At 46.6% G+C, this 22,859-nt stretch overlaps 1 protein-coding gene across 3 annotated transcripts in view; it reads left to right on the plus strand.

The window, feature by feature from the left end:
- arhgap22a (Rho GTPase activating protein 22a) overlaps positions 1-22,859 on the plus strand; it is a 237,944-nt gene that overhangs the window by 156,474 nt on the left and 58,611 nt on the right. For 2 of the 3 annotated variants that reach the window (XM_080215690.1, XM_080215691.1), the window contains one exon: positions 21,675-21,815. In XM_080215690.1, coding sequence (XP_080071816.1) covers positions 21,675-21,815 — 141 coding nt within the window. Of the gene's footprint in view, positions 1-6,529; positions 6,688-21,674; positions 21,816-22,859 lie in introns of those variants that run through there. The other variant, XM_080215692.1, reaches the window with a different exon arrangement.

Genomic DNA, 22,859 nt, shown 5'->3' on the forward strand with positions numbered 1-22,859 from the left:
AGCATTAATTGATAAAAGCCAATTCCATACATTTAAATCCCCTCAAGTACTTAATCCCATATAAAAGTAAACATTTATATTCTTAGTCCCACATCAAAAACAGTTAATTCCTTTCTAACCACTTGAAGTTGTTGAACTGTAAACTTGTAGGCCCCTCACTATGATAATGATAGATTGTAGAAACAGTGCCATAGGCGGTACTAATACTGTAACGATGACCCTCAGATTTATGTCAAGGAATAAGCATTGAAATTGCAAGCACCATTTTTCTTTCCAACCCTCAGGGACATTGCAGCCTGTTTTGTTATTCCAAAATTAAAGAGGTGGGGATTTAAATAACACAACAGCTTGACAGTTCTGCAGACATGATCCACATTTTGTGCACATTCATGTCTACTCTTCACAATCGCACTGTAGGAAACAAGCAACACTGCAGCCAAAATGGGGTCTGTTTAAACTCAACACTGAATTCAAAAGGCCATGCCGTGTTTGGGTGCCCATTATGTCTGAAGCATCTCCTGCCAACTGCATCCCAAAGGCAAAATTAGCATCTGTCAGGAATAGAGGGTTGTGGCATCATTTTGGCCCTCCCATCCCTGCAGAAGACTGGGCCCCGGGTTTATACTGATCGTGTTATCCACTGACAATCGACACAATAAAGTTGAATAGAATACCTCAAAAAATCATTATTGTTTGGGCAAAACTACAAAGGGATGTTTGACTTTTGAAGCAGCGACTTTAATGAGCAGATCGAATTTCTGCCTTTGAATTCATCAGCGTCCGCTGCTCCTCAAAACACGGGAGTCGTTCTCGAGCTGAAACCCGATCTGTAATTCAATTTGTCAGCTGTTCTCAATTCAGGGCTTGAGACACAAACCAAGTGAGATTTCCACCATCTAACCACTTCCAGCTATCCACTCGATGCAAATAACAAAATCCCAGTTATTTAACACAAGGAAAATCTCCCAAAGTGTTTCAAAGGAGTGTTATCAAACAAGCGTAGACACCATATCCAATAGGAAGCTACTTCGCCAATGCTTAGGAATGTCCATTGCAATATTGGACAAAGCAATTTGAAGTAAATCTAATTAAGACTGTGCTGCCGGGCTCCCCCAGCAGGTTTCTGCCCCCCCCCCCTTTTAATTATTTTCACAATGCGCTTGCATCCTCGGTCAGGAATATAATGTTTAATGATGAAAGAATTGAATGAAGCTTATGCCCCCTTCAATCTCATCTTAAATGAGTAACACCTCAAGGGTGGCACAGTGGTCTCGATGGCCTATGTTCTTATGTTCTTATGGTTAGCACTGCTGCCTCACAGCTCCAGGGACCCAGGTTCGATTCCCGGCTCGGGTCACTGTCTGTGTGGAGTTTGCACATCTTCCCCGTGTCTATGTGAGTTTCCTCCAGGTGCTCCGGTTTCATCCTACAGTCCAAAGATGTGCAGGTTAGGTGGATTGGCCATGCTAAATTGCCCCATAATGTTAGGGGGACTAGCTAGGGTAAATGCATGGGGTTATGGGGATAGGGCCTGGGTGGCTTTGTGGTCGGTGCAGACTCGGTGGGCCGAATGGCCTCCATCTGCACTGTAGGATTCTATGGTTCCATGATGATGTCAAATTAAATCAATTCCTTCTGCCTGCCCTTGGTCCATATCCTTCTATTCCTCACATATTCATGTGCTTATCTAAAAGCCCCTTAAATGCTCCTATCCTATCTGCCTCCACCACCACCCCTGGCAGCACATTCCAGACACCTATAACCCTTGCCCCTCACATCTTCTTTGAACTTTTCCCTTCTCGCCTTAAGTGCATGTCCTCCAGTTTTAGACATTTCAAAAAGATTCTGATGTCAACCCTATCCATGCCTCTCATAATTTTATAGACTTCTATCAGGTCTCCCCTCAGTCTTCACCGCTCCAGAACAAAACAACCCTAATTGCTTCAGCCTCCCCTTATAGCTCATACCCTCTAATCCAGGCAGCATCCTGGTAAACATCTTCTACACCCTCTCCAAAGCCTGCAGGCCCGTCCTGTAATCTGGCAAAAAGAATTGAGTGCAATTCTCTCAAGTGCGGCCTAACCAAAGTTTTATAAAGCTGCAACAGGTCATCTTGGCTCTTGTACACAATGTCCCGACCAATAAAGGCAAGCATGCCACATGCCTTCTTTACCACCATATCGCTTACAGCGAGCTATGGGCTTGAACCCCAGGATCCCCTCTGTACATCAGTGCTGTTCAGAGTCCTGCCGTTAACTGTATACTTGACCTTAACATTTGATCTCCCAAAGTGTAGCACCTCACACTTGCCTGGATTAAGCTCCATCTGCCATTTCTCTGCCCATATCTGCAGCTGATCTATATCCTGCTGTATCTTTTGACAAGCTTCCACATATCTACAACTCCACTTATCCTTGTGTGGCTTATTGAGTTGATTGTCAGTGGATAACCGGATTAGTATAATTTTGGGCCCAAACTTTTGCAGAGATGGGAGGCAGAAATTGAAGAATCCTGCAATCCTTACAGTGCTGAAGGAGGCCACTCAGCCCATCGAGAGTGCACTAAATACAGTGTCTGCCCTCCCCACCCCCCCTCAGCCACCAACCTCAAGCATTTACCTTGCTAATCCCCCTGACACTAGGGTCAATTTAGCATAGCCAATCAACCTAACCCCCACATCTATGGAGTGTGGGAGGAAACCGGAGCAGCCGGAGGAAACCCACGCAGACACGGAGAGAATGTGCAGACTCCACACAAACAGTGACCTGAGGCCAGGAATCGAACCTGGGCCCCTGGCGCTGTGAGGCACCACTGTGCCAGCGTGCCGCCTGATAATCAAAGGACTCATCTGGGATTTGAACACCAGACCTCCCTCATGTTCATTGACTGAAATACCCTAAGCGAGAACCTTACCCCTAGACCAACACTTCAATTTTAATTTATTTATTAGTGTCACAAGTGGGCTTACATTATCACTGCAATGGAGTTACTGTGAAAACCCCCTTCAGAGATGGAAATCGAAGATACGTTTTTGGAAGAGTGATGCTGTTGGAAGGCAGTAACTTTCTCTTTATTCTTGAGGCTCTGATTTAATCAGTCCATTTCCACCTTGCAGATCAATGCACAAGAGTTCAAGGCTGTAATTGAGAATAATAAGTAATTAAGCATCTTCCGTTGTGGCTTCAAAAGCCACATTTAATCGTAAGCAAGCACTAATTAATCCCCGATCCACCTAAGGCTCTCTCTCCTTAAAACAGCACTTAAATTGGCACGCCTTCACCTAAGAACACTATGCCTTACCTAGCAGAACTCCCTATTCCCTACTGAACAACACAACTCACACGGGAACCACCAAAACATACGACTACAGATTCATTTCAATGATATTATCGTCAAATCCCTACAGCGCAGAGAGAGGCATTTGGCCCATCGAGTCTGCACTAACCACAATTCCACCCAGGTCCTATTCCCACATGTTTACCCTACTCATCCCCCGACACTATACGAAGTCCCACAACGCCACGTTAAAGTCCAACAGTGGCTCACCCAATGAAAGAGCGGCGCTCCGAAAGCTCATGTTTCCAAATAAACCTGTTGGACTTTAACCTGGTGTTGTGAGACTTCTGACTGTGCCCACGCCAGTCCAACACCGGCATCTCCACATCATGACCCCTGACACTGAGGGGCAACTTAGCATGGCCAATCAACCTAACCCGCACATCTTTGGAGTGTGGGAGGAAACCGGAGCACCCGGAGGAAACCCACGCAGACACGGGGAGAAGGTGCAAACTCCACGCAGACAGTGACCCAAGCCGGGAATCAAACCTGGATCCCTGGCGCTGTGAGACAGCAGTGCTAACCATCGTGCCACCATGACATCCATTATCTGTAAGAGACATTTGTCTTAAATACATTAAATCATTCTTTGTGATTTTGAACACTAACAACATTTTCTTTAAATGGAACCTCTGGGACTTGTACCTCCTGTTGGGTATATTAGGCCAGTGCCCTATTCTGTTGGGTATGTTAGGCTAGTGCCCTATTTAGACACCAGCCACCGAAAGCCCTGGCAAAACCATATTTATACCACAAACAGGCATCTAGAAAGAGTACTTTTGCAGGGTCACGTACCAACTGACTCAAGAACAGCTTCTTCCCTGCTGCCATTAGACCCTTGAATGGACCTACCTCGTATTAAGTTGACCTTTCTCTACACCCTAACTGTGACTGTAACACTACATTCTGCACTGTCTTCTTTCCTGCTCCCCTGTGCACTCTATGAATAGTATGCTTAGTATGTATAGCGCGCAGGAAACAATGCTACTGACTGTATCCCAATAACAATAATAAATCAAATCAAAGGAACAAGAGTTGCCATGGAAACGAAAATCTATCTTTGTGAGTCTGTGCATCCTTGGACTATCCAAGCAACACTGAGTGTGCACAGTGACTACAGCCCACTTCTGGTAGCTTGAACAGTGTCACGGTGATTCATGAGTGTTACTCACAAGGTTTCCCAATAAAAACTCCGACTGACCCCAGACAAGGCAGAGGAGGAGGCAATGCTGTGCATGTGAATCACTGAATACTGTTCACACACAGGGGCTTGCTATGACTTAGGAAGTATTTTTTCCCCTTTTCTACGGAGTTACAACATCATTTTGCGTAGATAACTCAGAAGACTTCCTTATTCGGAAACAGACAAGGGTTATTGTTAAGTGCGTGGAAAGCCATGCCTGCAGCAGTTGTGGACTTGCCAACTTTAAGGGCATTCAAATGGTCATTGGGTAGACTTATGGATAATATTGGAATAGTTTAGGTTAGAGGGTCATTAGATTTGTTCCACTGGTCGGCGCAACATCGAGGGCCGAAGGGCCTGTACTGCACTGTAATGTTCTATGTTCTACTGTGCAGAGGGTTGTCACTTTGGTTTACCATGTCCACATTAGCTGGTAAAGAGCCATCCTGCCTAACCCCACATCCCTCCCCTGGGTCCAGACACGGGGAGAATGTGCAGACTCCACACAATTTGTGACCCAAGCCAGGAATCGCACCCAGGTCCCTGGCGCAACGAGGCAGCAGTGCTAACCAGTGTGCCACCATGTGAATCACAACACATTGGATTTTATTACATGCACCCACTGGGGTGGCATAGTGGCACAGTGATTAGCACTGTGTTAGCAAGTCAATGTATTCATCATGGCAGTTGGTGAAATTTGAATTCAATAAAATTCTGGAATTAAATGTCTAAGGATGACCATCAAACCATTGTCAATTGTGGCAAATCTAGTTCCCTGGTGTCCCCTTTAGGAAAGAACTGCCATCCTTACCCAGTCTGGCCTACATGTGACTCCAGGCCCATAGCAATGTGGTTAACTCTTAAATGCCCTGTGAAAATGACCACTCAGTTCAAGGACAGTTATGGATGGGCAATAAGTGCTGGCCCAGCCAGCAATGCCCACATCCTGTGAATTAATTTAAACCTTCCCCCCTTCCCCTCACATTGAAAGAACTGGTACTATTCCCTCGATCAGTGGAATTCTAGGCAGGAGCAATAATAAATTCCTAACATACTTTTCGGAAAAACAGTGGGCCCAATTTTAGTCTACACACATCTTTGATCATGAAGGGGCAATTTAGCATGGCCAATCCACCTAACCTATACATCTTTGGACTCTAAGGGGCGATTTAGCATAGCCAATCCACCTAACCTGCACATCCTTGGATACTTAAGGACATTTTAGCATGGCCAATCACCCTAACCCATACATCTTTGGACAATAAGGGGCAATTTAGCATAACCAATACCTAACCTACACATCATGGGACACTAAGGGGCAATTTAGCATGGCCAGTCCCCCTAACCTGCATATCTTTGGACACTAAGGCGCAATTTAGCATGGCCAGTCCACCTAACCTGCACATCTTTGGACAGCAAGGGGCAATTTAGCGCAGCCAATCCACCGAACCCACATATCTTTCGAGTGTGGGAGGAAACCAGAGCACCCAGATGAAGCCGACGCAGACATGGGGAGAATGTGCAGACTCCACACACACAGTCACTCAAGGCTGGAATTGAACCCGGGTCCTTGGCGCTGCGAGGCAGCAGTGCCAACCCCTGTGTCACTCTTGTGTATGCGAATGAGGCTTTGAATGTGTTAAAAATCAGTGTCTGAGATTCCCCGTTTCCTCCGCATTGATTGTAAACAACTCTGGGAATAGGAAACCCAGTTTTAATTTTCGTCTGGCTGGGGGATGACTGTGCGGCTGGTGGGCTCACTAATTTCTGGCAGCTTAGACAGTGAGTAATCGGAGAGAAAAATAACAAGTGTGCTGGCAAACCCTCAGCCTCCGCACGAGGCGGGGGGAGTCATCAGAACGTTTCCCTGTGCCGTCTTCCCATTTGAGAGAAGCCGGAGACACGCGAGCAGACAGCAGAGTGTTCCACCCCCCACCCCAAACTTCTCGGATCCAACTGGGAATACTCCGTTATCTGGAATGACCTCTGCTGAGCAGATAGTGTAGGACTGCCTCTGGATTGCTCCTTCCCTCTGCGATCTGTGCTGCTACGTTATAACAGAAAGTAGAGAGAGAGAGAGAGAGAGCATCTGTTGTGCTGCAGATATCTGGAAGAAATGCCTTTCTTCTCTGGTAAATACATGAAGAAAAAAGTAGGATTCAATGGAGGTAAGCCCCTTCTTCTGGAAGCACATTCTGTCGCTCTCTGAACTCCTCAGTGCTGTTTAGGTTTGTTTTATTAAAGGGCAGTTTTAAATCAAAAAGGCCAAACCTCAGTAGCATATGAAGGCTGTTTCCAGGCGTTAAATTGGTGGTCACACAACCTTACAGATTATTCATGGATGCCTACAGTATGTTTTCCCTTTGCTGCGTTTCTTTTCACTCCCCCTGCCCCCGGTCCCCGGCACATTTGCTATCAGAAGGATTTTCTCCTTTCTTTCTCTCGTGCGCGCGAAGGAAATGACGTGTTCGAAGTTGCAAAGTTGCCGTTCGGAAGGCCAGCACCAGCTCCGATCTCAGCGCCACCTCCTCTTGACCCCACACTTCCCCACGCCCCTGTTCTGTGCAATGGGTCACCCAACACCCAGTCAAACTTCCTCCAGTTAAACTTCGACAAGTCTGAGTTGCCGCATGGGTTCGAGTCCCTGCCTTAAATTCCGCTCCCGCGTCACTGACTCGCCACTGGCCCTGGTTCAGGCCTCACTGTCCACAACATTGGCAGCCTCCCGAGACCAGCGTCTCCTCTTTCAGCCTCTGCTAACTTGAGGTCAGCAAGTGCCCTGCCGCCCAAATTCCGACTCACACAAATTGCCGTGAGCGGGACAGTGGTTAGCACTGCGGCCTCACAGTGCCAGGGAACTGGGTTCAATTCTAGCCTTGGGTGACTGTCTGTGTGGAGTCTGCACATTCTCCCCGTGTCTGCTTGGGTTTCTTCTGGGTGCTCCGGTTTCCCCCTGCAGTCCAAAGGTGTGAGGGTTAGGTTGATTGGCCATGCTAAATTGACCCGAAGGTCAGGGTGACTAGCAGGGTAAATATGTGGGGCTATGGGGATAGTTTGATATTGTGGTCAGTGCAGACCCAATGGGCCAAGTGGCCTACTCTGCTGTATGGATTCTATCCAATTCTATTCAATTTCCATTCACCCATCACCCCCGATTGATTGCTTGTGGCTGAATACTTGCTCCCAATCCAGCAAACACCCTGATTTTTTTTACAGATGCACCATAGAAAGCATCCTTTCTGGTTTTATCACAGTTTGGTATGGGCTGCTCCTCTGCCCAAGACAGCAAGAAACTACAAAGAGTCGTGAATGTAGCCCAGTCCATCACACAAACCAGCCTCCCATACACTGACTGACCACACTTCCCGCTGCCTTGGCAAAGGATCCCACACAAACCGGACATTCTCTCTTCCACCTCCTTCCTTCAGGAAAAGGATACAAAAATCTGAGGTCACGAACCAACTGACTCGAAAATAGCTTCTTCCCGTCAGATTTTTGAATGGATTTACCTCGCATTAAGTTGATCTTTCTCTACACTCTAGCTGTAACACCACATTCTGCTTTCCTTCTCTATGAACGGTATGCTTTGTCTGTGTAGCGCACAAGAAATAACACTTTTCACTGAATACTAATACGTGTGACAATAATAAATCAAACCAAAGCAAGGCTGAAGGGCCTTTTCCGTGCTGGGTGACTGCATGGGGGGAGTTTTCCCATCCCGCCCTCCACGGGAATGGTAGTGGGCAGGGTCGGACCATTGATCTCAGGTGGAACGTTCCGGTTTTGAGGCGAGCGTGGCTGGAAAATCTTGCGCTATGGCTTTCATTACATTGTTAAGGTTTAATAGCAATTGCGTTAAGGTTTATGGCAAGCAGGCGAGGGGCAATTGTACACATACAAATGGGAATAGCTGGGACACTGGTAGGTGGAATAGTGTTGATTGTGATCTAAAAGTATAAGGTCTCCCCAACAAAGAAAGCGGAGGTGTCTTAGTTTCAACTTCACCAAATAGCTTTGATCCAGTTAACATTTATTGTCTAATTACTCTCTGTAAGGCATGTCAAAGGGCACTATATAAATGTAAGTTGTTGTCTATATCCTTTTTTATTAAGGGGAGGTAGTGGTATTATCACTGCACTGGTATTGTCGCTGGATTTGTGACGCAGAGAGCCTGGGTAACGCTCTGGGGGCCCGGGTTCACACAGCAGAGGGTGAAATTTGAATTCTGTAGAAATCTGGGTTTAAAAGTCTACTGATGACCATGAAACCGTTGTCGTAAAAACTCTTCTGGTTCAGTAATGTCCTCGAGGGAAGGAAATCTGCCGTCCTTACCCCGCCTGGTCTACATGTGACTCCAGAGCCACAGAGATGGGGTTAAACAATGACCTCTGAAGTGGGGGAGCAAACTATTCCATTCGGGGGTAGTTAAGAGTGGGCAATAAATGCTGGTCCAAGTAGTGATGCCCGCATCCCATGAATGAATAAAAATAATGATGGATGGGATCTTTATGCATTTTGTCCATGCAATTCCTCTGCTGATGCAGAATTCAGTAATAGAATTCAGGACCATCTCTAACTTATGTTTATTTGTGCTCAGCTGCCTGACTTCAGCCGAAGTAGATGATCACTAGACTCCTGGGCTATGAACAGGAGGGGGAAATCGGTGTTACCATTCAATGGTTCTATGTGTGGACTTCTGCTTAGGGTCAGGGTTAGCCAGAGTCAGATGCATTTGTAATACGATCCCTGGCAGAAAAGTTACAGAGCTTTACAGCACAGTAAGAGGCCACTCAGTCCCATTGTGTTCCATAGCTTGCCAATCCTCACTGCCAGTGCTCAGAGATGAAGTACAACCACCTTGTGTTGGGCCAACAAAAATTGCAGTCCTGCTGTGCCTTCAGGAAGAGGGAGAATTAGGCCACACACTTTGGGGTGTTGCAGGCTCCATGAAGAAAGATATGATGCCTTTCGGCCCCTTAGGGGTGAGCTTACTACAAAGATACACTGGTTAGGTTTCTGTCAAAAAAGGCAGAGGGTAGCAGTGGAAGGGTGCGTTTCTGAATGTGACAAGTGGCGTTCCTCAGGGATCAGTGCTGGGACCTTTGTAATATATATAAATGATTTGGAGGAAAATGTAACTGGTTTGATTAGTAAGTTTGCAGACAACACGAAGGTTGGTGGATTTGCAGATAGCGATGAGGACCATCAGAAGATACAGCAGGATATAGATCGGTTGGAGACTTGAGTGGAGAGATGGCAGATGGAGTTTAAACCAGACAAATGTGAGGTAGTGCATTTTGGAGGGTCTAATACAGATAGGAAACATACAGTAAATGGCAGAACCCTTAAGAGTATTGATAGGCAGAGGGATCTGGGTGTACAGGTACACAGGTCACTGAAAGTGGCAATGCAGGTGGAGAAGGTAGTCAAGAATGCATACGGCATGCTTGCCTTCATTGGCCGGGGTATTGAATTTAAAAATTGGCAAGTCATGTTGCAGTTTTATAGAACCTTAGTTAGGCCATACTTGGAACATAGTGTCCAATTCTGGTCGCCACACTACCAGAAGGATGTGGAGGCTTTGGAGAGGATACAGAAAAGATTTACCAGGATGTTGCCTGGTATGGAGGGCATTAGCTATGAGGGGAGGTTGGAGAAACTTGACTTGTTCTCAGTGGAGCGATGGAGGTTGAAGGGAGACCTGGTAGAAGTCTGCAAGATTATGAGAGGTATGGACAGAGTGGATAGTTAGAAACTTGTTCCCAGGGTGGAAGAGTCAATTACTAGGGGGATCAGGTTTAAGGTGCGAGGGCAAAGTTAAAGGAGAAGTACGAGGCAGATTTTTCACACAGAGAGTAGTGGGTGCCTGGAACTCGTTGCAGGGGGAACTAATGGAAGCGGATACAGTAGTGATTTTAAGTTTTGATAAGTACGTGAATAGGATGGGAATAGAGGGATATGGTCCCAGGAAGGGTAGGGGGTTTTAGCTCAGTCGGGCAGCATGGTCGGTACAGGCTTGGAGGACCGAAGGGCCTGTTCCTGTGCTGTAATTTTCTTTGTTCTTTGTAGTTTGATTGACCATGCTAAATTGACCCTGATGTCAGGGGATTAGCAGGGTAAATATGTGGGGTTATGGGGATAGGGTGGAATTGTGGCCAGTGCAGACTCCATGGGCTGAATGGCCTCCTTCTGCACTGTTGGGATTCTATGATCTCCGAATACCTACAATCCGTCTTCCAGAGCTTCTGACTGTGTGACACTTGCAACCGAGCTTCAAGCTCAGATTTAAGAAGAACTTTGCTAAGAGAGATTCTGCGTCTAGAGAATCCTGTGGAGACTTATGCCTCCAGCCGTTATAATTTTAAAGGGCAGCTTCTCCGCTCTGTTGCAATTTGCACCCCCTGCTGATTCCGCTTTGCTGCCATCATCGTTTGTAGATTTACAATCTCTGTCGACTTCTTCCTTCCTGTGCGGAAGATGTTGAAACTTCACACAGCTCCCTCGGGTATCGTTGAGAGAGAATATTGCACTCGTAATGAAAGAAAGAAAGATGTGCATTTTATAAAGTGCTTTTCATGTGTCTCAGAAGCACTTTACAGCCCATTAAAGTACCTTCTGGATTGTGGTCACTTGTTGCAAGGTGGGCGTCATTTTGTACACAGCGAGCAATTCACCAAAGATCCTGAGACAGCACCTTCCAAACCCACGACCACTTCCATCCAGAAGGACAAGGGCAGCAGATACTTGGGAACACCATCACCTGCAAGTTCCCCTCCAAGCCTGACTTGGAAATGTATCACCGTTCCTTCGCAGTCGCTGGGTCAAAATCCTGGAATATCCCCCCTAACGGCACTGAGGGTCAACCCACATGGACTGCAGCGATTCAAGAAGGCAGCTCACCACCACCTTCTCAAGGGGCAACTAGGGATGGGCAATAAATGCTGGCCCAGCCAGCGACACCCATGTCCCAGGAATGAATTAAAAAAACACTTCTACAAAGAGTAACGCGATAATGACCAGATATTCTGGTGTGATTATTGATTGAGAGGCAGGTGTTGATCTGGGCACCGAGAGTTGTGCTCTGGGTAACCTAACCTGCTCACTTTTGCACCTTCTGAAGTGTGCACCTGACCCACGTGTGACTCTGCCCAGGACTTGTTGCCTTTTCATGCAAGGTTTGAGTTCACCGCACGCTTTGTGAGCCATAAGGAGTGTGGGTGGCAAGGTGGGCTGGTTATAAAGGCCCACCACTATCTTCAACATAGCAGCACATCTCCATTCATCATTTAAAAGCCCCTAATCCTTACTCCCTGCAGATACCTCATCCCACATGTAGCCTCCATAGCCACTCACCCAATATGCTACATGCCTCAGGATCCATACTACCTACCCCAACTGGAATTCTTAAAATTATTGGAAAATCTCTGAAGAAAACTTTGAATTCAAAAACACTAACATTGACAGGGTGGGCACAGTGGTTAGCACTGCTGCCTCACAGCTCCAGGGGCACGGGTTCAATTTTCAGCCTCGGGTCACTGTCTGTGTGGAGTTTGCACATTCTCCCCGTGTCTGCGTGGGTTTCCTCCAGGTGCCCTCGTTTCCTCCCACAGTCCGAAAGACGGGTGGATTGGCCATGCTAAATTGCCCCTTAGTGTCAGGAGGACTAGCTCGAGTAAATGCATGGGGTTATGGGGATAGGGCTTGTGTGAGATTGTGGTGGGTGCTGACTCGATGGGCCGAATGGCCTCCTTCTGCACTGTAAGGATTCTATGATTTTATGATTTATAATCCCCCTGTTCCTCCGTTGAAGACAGTGACGCCTTAATAGATTAAACACTGGTTAAAACGGTGATGTAAATGAGGATGTTTGTCGGCCAACCCAATAAATCAGGCCTCCAATTCATTCCGGATATGCCTTGGCAAAATCGCCCTCTCCTGCCTGGGAATGGTAGCGGGTGGGACACGGACCATGCAAAGGTCCATTGACCTCACTGGGATTTTCCAACTTTGTGGGGAGCTTGGCTGGAAAATCTCTCCCCATGTTTATGGTCATTTCTAAATGAACTATGTAGGGGCCAATCGTTAGAAGTTTCCATAGCAGTGATCGGCAACGTAAGCTAGTGAGTGGGCCGCATGACTGACCCTCCTTCATCTCAGTGATTGAAATCGGGCTTGTTCACTAACCATAACCAGGAGCAGGAGTAGGCCATCTGGCCCCTCGAGCCTGCCCCGCCATTCAATAAGATCATGGCTGATCTTTTTGTGGACTCAGCTCCACTTACCCACCCACTCCCCATAACCCTTAATTCCTTTGCTGTTCAAAAATTTATCTAACCTTGCCTTAAAAACATTCAACGAGGTAGCCTCAACTGCTTCACTGGGCAGGGAATTCCACAGATTCACAACCCTTTGTGTGAAGAAGTTCCTCCTCAACTCAGTCCTAAATCTGCTCCCCCTTATTTTGAGGCCATGTCCCCCAGTTCTAGTTTCACCCAGCAGTGGAAACAACTTCCCTGTTCTATATTATCTATTCCCGTAATAATTTTACATGCTTCCCAAAAATCCCCCCCATTCTTCTAAATTCCAATGAGTATAGCCCCAGTGTATTCAGTCTCTCCTCGTAAGCCAACTCTCTCAACTCCAGAATCAACCAAGTGAATCTCCTCTGCACCCCCGCCGGTGCCAGTTTATCCTTTCTCAAGTAAGGAGACCAAAACTGTACACAGTACTCCAGGCGTGGCCTCACCAGCACCTTATACAGCTGCAACATAACCTCACTGTTTTTAAACTCCATCCCTCCAGCAATGAAGGACAAAATTCCATTTGCCTTCTTAATTACCTGCTATACCTGCAAAGCAACTTTTTGCGATTCATGCGCTAAGACACCCAGATCCCTCTGCACAGCAGCATGCTGCAATTTTTTTACCATTTAAATAATAGTCCATTTTGCTGGCCCCATGAATACAACTAAATTCATTCAACACACGCCAGATATCTAGTAACAAGTTCCAGAAAATGCTTCATCATTTGGATATTAATAGAACTGTCTTATATAATAGCGTATGGTAAAAACAAAAAGATTTATGCTTTGATTGGATACAGAGGGAGCGCACAGCTCTCACTGTCAATGTTGTGAGCAATTAGCACGCGCCTCACTTCACTCACCCTTGCTTTAAGTAGGAATCGCTTCCGTCACATCGGTAGGGAAAAAAACTACACAGAAGGAAATCAGCAGAATGAACAGCGACTCCACGCATGGATAACGGTTAACAAAATATCTTGTGGGCCGCATTTAGAACCCTGATGGGCCACATGTTACTCATACCACTATCCCATAGAGATAGGAGTGTTGCCAAGCCCATGGACCTTATTGAGTTATATAGATAGGACTGAATGTATGAACGTGCTCTCTGATACTATCTGAAGGATGAGGATCAGACAAGGATAGGGCAAAATAACTGTATTATCCCCCTGCCGACTCCAAGTGCAAGAGAGCAACCTGACTAGACAGGAACTCACTACTATAATTTCACATGGGCCATGTTCCAGTTTCTCTCATCCCTCAGGGGGATGTATCTTTCCCATGGAAGTCATGATGTGGAGGTGCCGGTGTTGGACTGGGGTAAACACAGTAAGAAGTTGGACTTTAACCTGGTGTTGTGAGACTTCTTGCTGTGTTTCCCATGGATACAGAGGAAAAGCACTTGAGGTGGAAAATTCTGGTCCGGATCAAAGTCTTTATCAGAACAGAGGTTTGGCCTCTTGAATTCTCTGGCCGAAATTTTACTGGCCCGTCCGCCATGGGAATCAGAGCGGGCGAGGGGTGGACAATGGAAAGGTCTGTTGACCTCGGGTAGGATTTTATTGTTTTGGGGCGAGTGAGGCTGTAAAATCCCACTCTTTACCTTTATATCTTCCTACACCAAATAAAACATGAGGCAGATAAAATGTGCGCTTATAAGCATCGTAGGCCTCTGTTTTCTCTTGGAATAATGATTGGAATAATGGTTAGAATGGTTGGCGTCCCAACCGTTATCTTGCAATTGTATCTGTGTCTACATAAGCTGTGTTTGTGAAACCCAACTCTCCACTCACCTGATGAGTGCTCCAGAGGCTCGTGATTCCAAATAAACCTGTTGGACTTTAACCTGGGTGTTATGAGACTTTTTACAACAACAGTTTCAAATTGGGGTAGCCCTTTTGGGCCAGAGATGAGGAGAAGGTTTTTCACCAGTTTGATGTACAGTGGTGTAGTGACCCTTGCCACGAGCTGGTTTGGTTTCTTCAATATTGCGCCTGGGTTGAAAGTGTTGGAGGTAATGGGGTCTAGTATCAAGCGAGAGTGACGGTGCCCTACTCACTTTTTGGTGATTGCAAAGCTCAAGCAAAAAGGCAACTCCGCTAATTAGTGATTACTTGTCTGACTTGTAAAAGTGATCATCACAATTAATTATATCATCTTTGTATGGTGGCAGGGAGATGGAGGTAAGGCCACAGTCAGATCAACCATTATCTTACTAAATAGGCTTGATAGGCTAAATGGCCGACTGCTGCTCTTATTTCCGATGTTATGTTTACTTGATTTAAAAAAAAATTATTTGTTAGTGTCACAAGTAGGCTTACGTTAACACAGCAATGAAGTTACTGTGAGAATCCGCTAGTTGCCACGCTCCAATGCCTGTCCGGGTACACTGAGGGAGAATTTAGCATGGCCAATCCACGTAACCAACACGTCTTTCAGACTGTGGGAGGAAACCGGAGCACTCAGAGGAAACCCACGCAGGCACAGGGAGAACATGCAGACTCTGCACAACAGTGACCTAAGCCAGGAATTCAGTCTGGGTCCCTGGCGCTGTGGGGCAGCAGTGCTAACCACTGTGTGCCATTCTATACTGTATGGCCTTGCGCTCGTTGTGCTTGTGTGAAGTAAATTCCCACACTGCGGAAAGATAGGAACACTGGGGCAGAAAAGCCTTCTAATTTAATGGCATCGTTCACAGGATTTATGGGTTTTAACTCGTACAGTTGACAATGGGAACATTGCAGAAAGACTCCCAGCTGCACAGCTGTGTCCACCTCAATACTCACCTAATGAAGGAGCAGCGCTCCGAAAGCTCGTGATTCCAAATAAACCTATTGGACCTGGTGTTGTGAGTCTTCTTACCCCAGTCCAACACCGGCATCTCCACATCATAACTCAGAGGGTGGTGGGAATCTGCAAAGAGCTGCCTGGGAAGGTAGTGGAGGCTGGTAACCTTACAACCTTTAAAAAATATTTGGATGAACACTTGAAATACCGTAACACTCAAGGATAAGGAACAAGAGCTGCAAAGTGGGATTAGTGCACCTTTCGGGTAGTTATTGTCAGGTGCAGACTCAATGGGCCAAAGAGCCTTTTCTGCACTGTCTGACTCTTTAGTTCCATGATGTCAAAACACAGGTACATTTGCCTGTGGATGGCTAAGAGTACACCCTACTCTAAACCTGTCAGCATCAGTCCCTGCAGAGAAATGCCAACCATCCCGCTACCAGTAGATAGAATAATCGCAGAGTGACAGTGACACGGACAGCTCCAGGAGCGAGTGATTAGGGAATAAGTCAGCAGGATGATTACTGAAATAGGCCAAGTTACAGGGGAAGCAGAAGAATTCTTGACTTAATTTGATTTGCTTTGATTTATTGTCACATGTATTAGTACATAGTGAAAAGTATTGTTTCTTGCGTGTGATACAGACACAACATACCGTTCATAGAGAAGGAAAGGGTGCAGAAGGTAGTGTTACAGTCATAGCTAGGGTGCAGAGAAAGATCAACTTAATACAAGGTAGGTCCATTCAAAGTCTGACGGCAGCAGGGAAGAAGTTGTTCTTGAGTTGGTTGGACCTCAGACTTTTGTACCTTTTTCCTGACAGAAGAAGGTGGAAGAGAGAATGACAGGAGTGCGTGGGGCCATGGATTATGCTGGTTGCTTTTACAAGGCAGTGGGAAGTGTAGACAGAGTCAGTGGATGGGAGGCTGGTTTGCGTGATGGATTGGCCTTCATTCACGACCTTTTGTAGTTTTTTGCGGTCTTGGATAGCGCGGGAGCCACACACCAAGCTGTGATACAACCAGAAAGAGTGGAAGGAGCTGGTAAAAGGTAGGTGTTCAGCCAGTGAAAAAAAAGTGGATTCTTGTGCCTTTGACCAAACTGTTCTTTGGACTGAATGGCCTCCTTCTGCACTTGATTCTATGAACTGGGCTTCTTTCCAATTTCCTATCAGTGTCACGTAACTGTTGTCGCCTCTGTCTAGAGTCAGCGTCAGAATGAAGTAATAACCTTTTCCCACCGCGATTGAAGAGGATATTGATGCTTGATGATTGATGTACAATGAGTAATTTCCCAATGTCATGGCAGCATCAGTCAGACTTTGATGTCTATTAAACCCCGAGTAGAGCTGACTCCTGGGTATCCTGCGGTAGGGTGTGTGTACATATTGCAAACACATGCTACCCTTTCGGAAAGAATGTAGCCCCATAATCCACCAGGAAAGTCTGCAGATCTAAAATGAAAAGTAGCGTGAAAGAATTTCTCACAAGATATACTCCCAAACCGGCCCCGGGCGGTTGTTAGAGGGATTTCAGTTTATTCCAGCCCAGAATTGGTAATTTTCTTTTCATAGAATCCACATATTAGAATCATAGAATCCCTACAGAAAGAAGCCATTTGGCCCATCGAGTCTGCACCGACAACAATCCCACCCAGGCCCCGTAACCCCCCCATATTTACACTAAGGGGCAACTTACCATGGCCAATCCACCTAACCCACACATCTTTGGACTGTGGGAGGAAACCGGAGCACCCGAGGAAACCCACGCAGACATGGGGAGAATGTGCAGACTCCGCATAGACAGTGACCCAATTTGGGAATTGAACCCGGGTCCCCAGCGCTGTGAGGCAGCATTGCTAACCATTGTGCCACCGTGCTGTGATTGACATCTCCTGGGCAGCGACGTTGCATACAATCACTTTCTGCTCAAGCCACTGCACTCATTTTGCAATCTTCAGTCATCTGAGCCCAACTCTCTCCCCAAGTTTCTGAAGCACTTCCTGGATCAACCCCCATTCTGCACTCCTTACTTCCCATTCTCATCCTCCCAATGCATTGCAGGTGTCACATTCCCAGCTCCAAATCCTCCAGAGAACCAGGATCAGGTTAAGGTTTAAGTTTATTTATTAGTGTCACAAGTAGGTTTACATTAACACTGCAATGAAGTTACTGTGAAAATCCCCTAGTCGCCACACTGTGTTCGTGTACACTGAGGGAGAACTTAGCACGGCCAGTGTATCTAACCAGCATCTTTCGGATTGTGGGAGGAAAACAGAGCACCTGGAAGAAACCCACGCAGACACAGGGAGAACATGCAGACTCCACACAGACAGTGACCCAAGGGTCCCTGGCACTGTGAGGCAACAGTGCTAACCACTGTGCCACCATGCCAGCCCGATAAAAACAGCACTGAAAGATACCAAAAAAACTATCCTATTGACATAGAAGCCTAGAATCTTTACAAGAAGAGGCTATTCAGCCCATCGAACCTGCACTGACTTTCCAAAAGAGCATCCCACCCAGGCCCTTTGTGTTAGGGCCATTGAAAGGCTCATTAATAACCCTTATGTGGTCAAATAATGATATCCACAATCGCAGCCCTGCGGGAACACAGGTTGAGAGCAGGATTGTCCTTCAAGACAGTAAGGCCCTTGTGGAGCCAGTGGGAATAAATAATCCCAGTGGGACGTGCTCTTAATATGGTCAAGAAAGCAGAGCAATCAGTTTGTTTTGGACAAAATTCTGTGCAGGGTTCCTCCTAAGTGCCTAACACAACAGTATTTCCCTCAAAATACCTTTCCACAATATTTGCACTTGGAATATAGTGTTCGATTCTGGTCGCCACGCTACCAGAAGGATGTGGAGGCTTTGGAGAGGGTGCAGAAAAGATTTACCAGGATGTTGCCCTGGTATGGAAGGCATTAGCTTTGAGGAGAGTTGGAGAAACTTGCTTTGTTCTCACTGGAACAATGGAGGTTGAGGGGAGACCTGATAGAAGCCTACAAGATTATGAGGGGCATGGACAGAGTGGGTAGTCAGAAGCTTTTTCCCAGGGTGGAAGAGTCAATTACTAGGGGGCACAGGTTTAAGGTGCGAGGGGCAAGGTTTAAAGGAGACGTACGAGGCAAGTTTTTTTACACAGAGGGTGGTGGGTGCCTGGAACTCGCTGCCGAGGGAGGTAGCGAAAGCAGATACAACAGTGACATTTATGAGTTGTCTTGACAAATAGGATGGGAATGAAGGGATATGGTCCCTGGAAGGGTGGGGGGTTATGGTTAAGTCGGGCAGCATGGTCAGTGCACGCTTGGAGGGCCGAAGGGCCTGTTCCGGTGCTGTAATGTTCTTTGTTCTTTAATATGCGAATGTCCTTTGACCTTGTACGTCCATGGGCTTGACGTTTGTATGTACCGCCTGCGTCATCTGGTCTATACATAAGTGTTGGACATTGTTTTGATTATTGGGAAACAGTCTGTTGTCCCACAATCATTCATTCCATTCTCCAGTGGCCCACCTGTTGAATATTATTTTTGAAAGTAGCGTGTGAAGCCAAAAGGACCAATCGCACAAACATGTGATCACACTGAATTCAGCGACTGCGTTGTGCAGCTGCTGATCCAGAATTATCGCAGCTCTCTCACGAGCTGTTTCCGAGGTGGACGGAGATTCGGTTTCACCTGTGTCCCATTGCCGAGGCTCGTCCAGTCACGGCCTTTCCAGAGAAGGCCCTCTCGGACCGGCGCGACCCTGTTCTGAGGGAGGGAAGAGGGTTAAGAAAGCCTTGGCAACTGAGGTAATGGTGTGGCTTTGACATTAGCAAATTATTTGTGAGTTTCCCGGGTACAGACTAACCCAAACCACCCCAGATCCCCGCGGTGGTGTGGTGAACTTTGACCTGCGCTGACACCAATGTGACTGAAATGTAGGCTGGCCTGCGATGTTTTGCATTGATTGGCCAAGCCCTGTACAACGCACATTTCTGAGGCCTCTCTCATTCCTTAGTGCTTGCTGGAACCATGGAGGCCAATGTCAGTGGATATTTATAGTAGTTAATGAGTAAGTCTGTAGGACTGGCCTATGTCCAGCTGGAAGAAGGTGTGGGTGACATTGACATTGAATCTAAAAATGGGGAGACGCTGTGACTATACCAAATGGACAAGAGATTGGAAATGTTCCTTAGTTGCACATTGCCACCAGGATACATTCACTGGTAGCCGGAGGAATCCCCCCGATACGTTCTATATTGCTATGTTAAAAAGCAAAACTTACCTCTTGCCAGCCCTCTCAATCACAAGTGCTGCACTGAGATCCGTAGGCGTCAGATTTCAGGATTGAGGCTGGAGATTTTGACGGGAGTTAATTAGCCACGCCAGAAGTTGGCATTGTTGCAAGTAAACGCCAAGATGTTTACTGTGGGCTCACTGCCAGAAAGGAGGCCAGGAAGCGTGTCACCGCTACCTTAGAGCTATCCGGTGATGGCCTTAGATGTCATTTAGTCTTCACAACCGAAGAGGAAATAATAATTAGCACTGGCAGCTGTTATGATTTGTGTACTTGCAAGCTTCAGTATATGACTCAACCCCTCTCTCCAGCCATTAGTTGGCTAACGCATCCATCCTTGCCTTCCTAATCCAATTGGAAAGCTAAAAGACTCATTATCCGATTGGATGATGTGTGACTGTCAACCAAACCACCGTTAATTTCCCTTTTTCTGAAGAGAAATGTCAAAGAAAATGACAAAAAGAAATCTTCTTCAATGTCCTGATGATTTTTCTCCAGCTTGCCAGAGACTGATCTTCAATCCCCAGAGATTCCAGGCCAATCTTGGAGGGTGGACAATCCCAGTAACAAACAGTGACCATGATCAGACTTGATCAATGCGCTCCTCCCTGCTTCCAACCAACTCCCTAACTGGCTGCTGCGCTGTTCAGACCATTATCCCTATGGAGGATGGAGGATGTTAACGCTATCCTTGGAGGAGTTAGTCTCTCCTACCTACGTTCCAGTTAGATCAGGGATCCTCATCTGCAAGCTTTCCTCATTCCTATTGACCAGAACCTGCGAATGATGGCTGGGAGACAAGTAGGCGATTTGGTGGCTCAGTGGTTAGCACTGCAGCCTCACAGCACCAGGGACCCGGATTCGATTCCGACCTCGGGTCACTGTCTGTGTAGAGTTTGCATGTTCTCCCTGTGTCTGCATGGGTTTCCTCCGGGATCTCCAATTTTCTCCCACATTCCAAAGATATTATGTAGTTAGGTGGATTGGCCGTAGTAAATTGTTCCTTTGTATCCAAAGATGTTTAAGTTAGGGGGATTGGCCATGCTAAATTTTCCTTAGTATCCAGTGATGAGCAGATTAGGTGGATTGGCCATGCTAAATTGCCCCTTAGGGTCTAAAGACATGTCGATTAGGTGGATTGGCGATGCTAAATTGTCCCTTAGTGTCCAATGATGTGCAGGTTAGGTGGATTGGCCATGCTAAATTGCCCGTTAGTGTCCAATGATGTGCAAGTTAGGTGGATTGGCCATGCTAAATTGCCCTTTAGTGTCCAATGATGTGCGGTTTAGGTGAATTGGCCATGCTAAGTTGCCCCTTAGTGTCAGGGCAATGTCAGGGGGATTAGCAGGGTAAAGACATGGGATTACAGGGCTTGGGTAGGATTGTAGTTGGTGATGGCTTGATGGGCTGAATGGCCTTCTTCTGTAAGGATTCTATGAATGCATGGGCTAGGAATGTCTATATGATGGAGGGAAACACCTGACCTGCACTTTTATCTATTTTCCTCGTCCCTTTCAATCGATGCTTTTTGATTCTAAACATCAGTCTAGAGTTTTAATAGATTTCCCATTTTCCAGCGTTGGGGTGCCCCCATTTTAATATCGTCATTTTCTTTGACATTTCTCTTTAGTAGGGGGTAAAAGGCGGTTTGGTTGACAGTCACGCATCACCCCAATTGGGTAATGAGTCCTTTAGCTGGTAGTGAGGTACCTCTCATGTTCTTGTGAAGGAATACAATCAGAATAGTGACAACTCCAATTATTGATTCTCCTTTTGTTTTGTTCTAGGGGGTGCTGGGGATCGGGATCGGGACCGGGATCGGATGGCTGTCAATCATGAAGCATTCCTACTTATGGCCAATTCGCAGAATGACATGGAGGACTGGGTGAAGGCCATTAGGCGAGTGATATGGGCTCCATTTGGCGGAGGTACTCCAATACTCTGTATTAAGTACTGATATCAAATCCAATTTACTGTACTCAGCTTAACTTGGGACCCATTGCAACGAGCTCCAATTACCTGCAGACAGTGGGGTTGCTCTGGGAAATAGATTCTCCAAAATTACCACGGTAGCTACTTTGTCACTATTTAATGTGGGGTCATGCTCCATATAATAGAACTCATCATCGAATGCCCACAGTGCAGGAAGAGGCCATTCAACCTCAACAATCCCACCCAGGCCTATCCCCGTAACGTCATGTATTTACCCTGCTCATCTTCCTGACACTAAGGGGCAACTTAGCATGGTCAATCCACCTAACCAGGACATCTTTGAGCACTAAGGGTCAACTTAGCATGGTCAATCCACCTAACCAGCACATCTTTGGACACTAAGGGGCAATTTCACATAGCAATCCACCTGACCTACACACCTTTGGACGCTAAGGGACAATTTAGCATGGCCAGTCCACCTAACCTGCACATCTTTGGACGCTAAGGGACAATTTAGCATGGCCAGTCCACCTAACCTGCACATCTTTGGAGTGTCGGAGGAAACCAGAGTATCCAGAGGAAAGTCATGCAGACATGGGGAGAACATGCAAACTCCACACAGACAGTGGCCAGAGGCCAGAATTGAACCCGTGTCCCTGGCACTGTGAGGCAGCAGTGCCAACCACTGTGCCATTCATCCATGGTTCCCAGATATATGGCCCCAAAAAATGGGCAGTGATCCCTTCATGATGGCAACATGTTTTTTAATATTAGTCAAAACTTGGGGGGGATTGACGTCTGTGGCCCAACATTAAAAAATAGTTCTCAGCGTTGGAACATCACTCATGTTTGCTCATGTCCTTGAGAAGATGGTGGCTTTGCTGATTGAGCTGTGACAGCTGCCAGGCACACCCATTCCCTCCTAGTGTCATAATTCCATTGAAAATGGATGACTCCGGAACTTACTCATTTGTGAGTGGACTGAAGAATTCAGGCAGTTGCATTTAGAATCAGCATGGACTTATTTTACCACAGACTGA

This window comes from Carcharhinus amblyrhynchos, chromosome 31 (assembly GCF_965287045.1).
Source record: "Carcharhinus amblyrhynchos chromosome 31, sCarAmb.v2.hapA, whole genome shotgun sequence".
Taxonomy (NCBI): domain Eukaryota; kingdom Metazoa; phylum Chordata; class Chondrichthyes; order Carcharhiniformes; family Carcharhinidae; genus Carcharhinus; species Carcharhinus amblyrhynchos.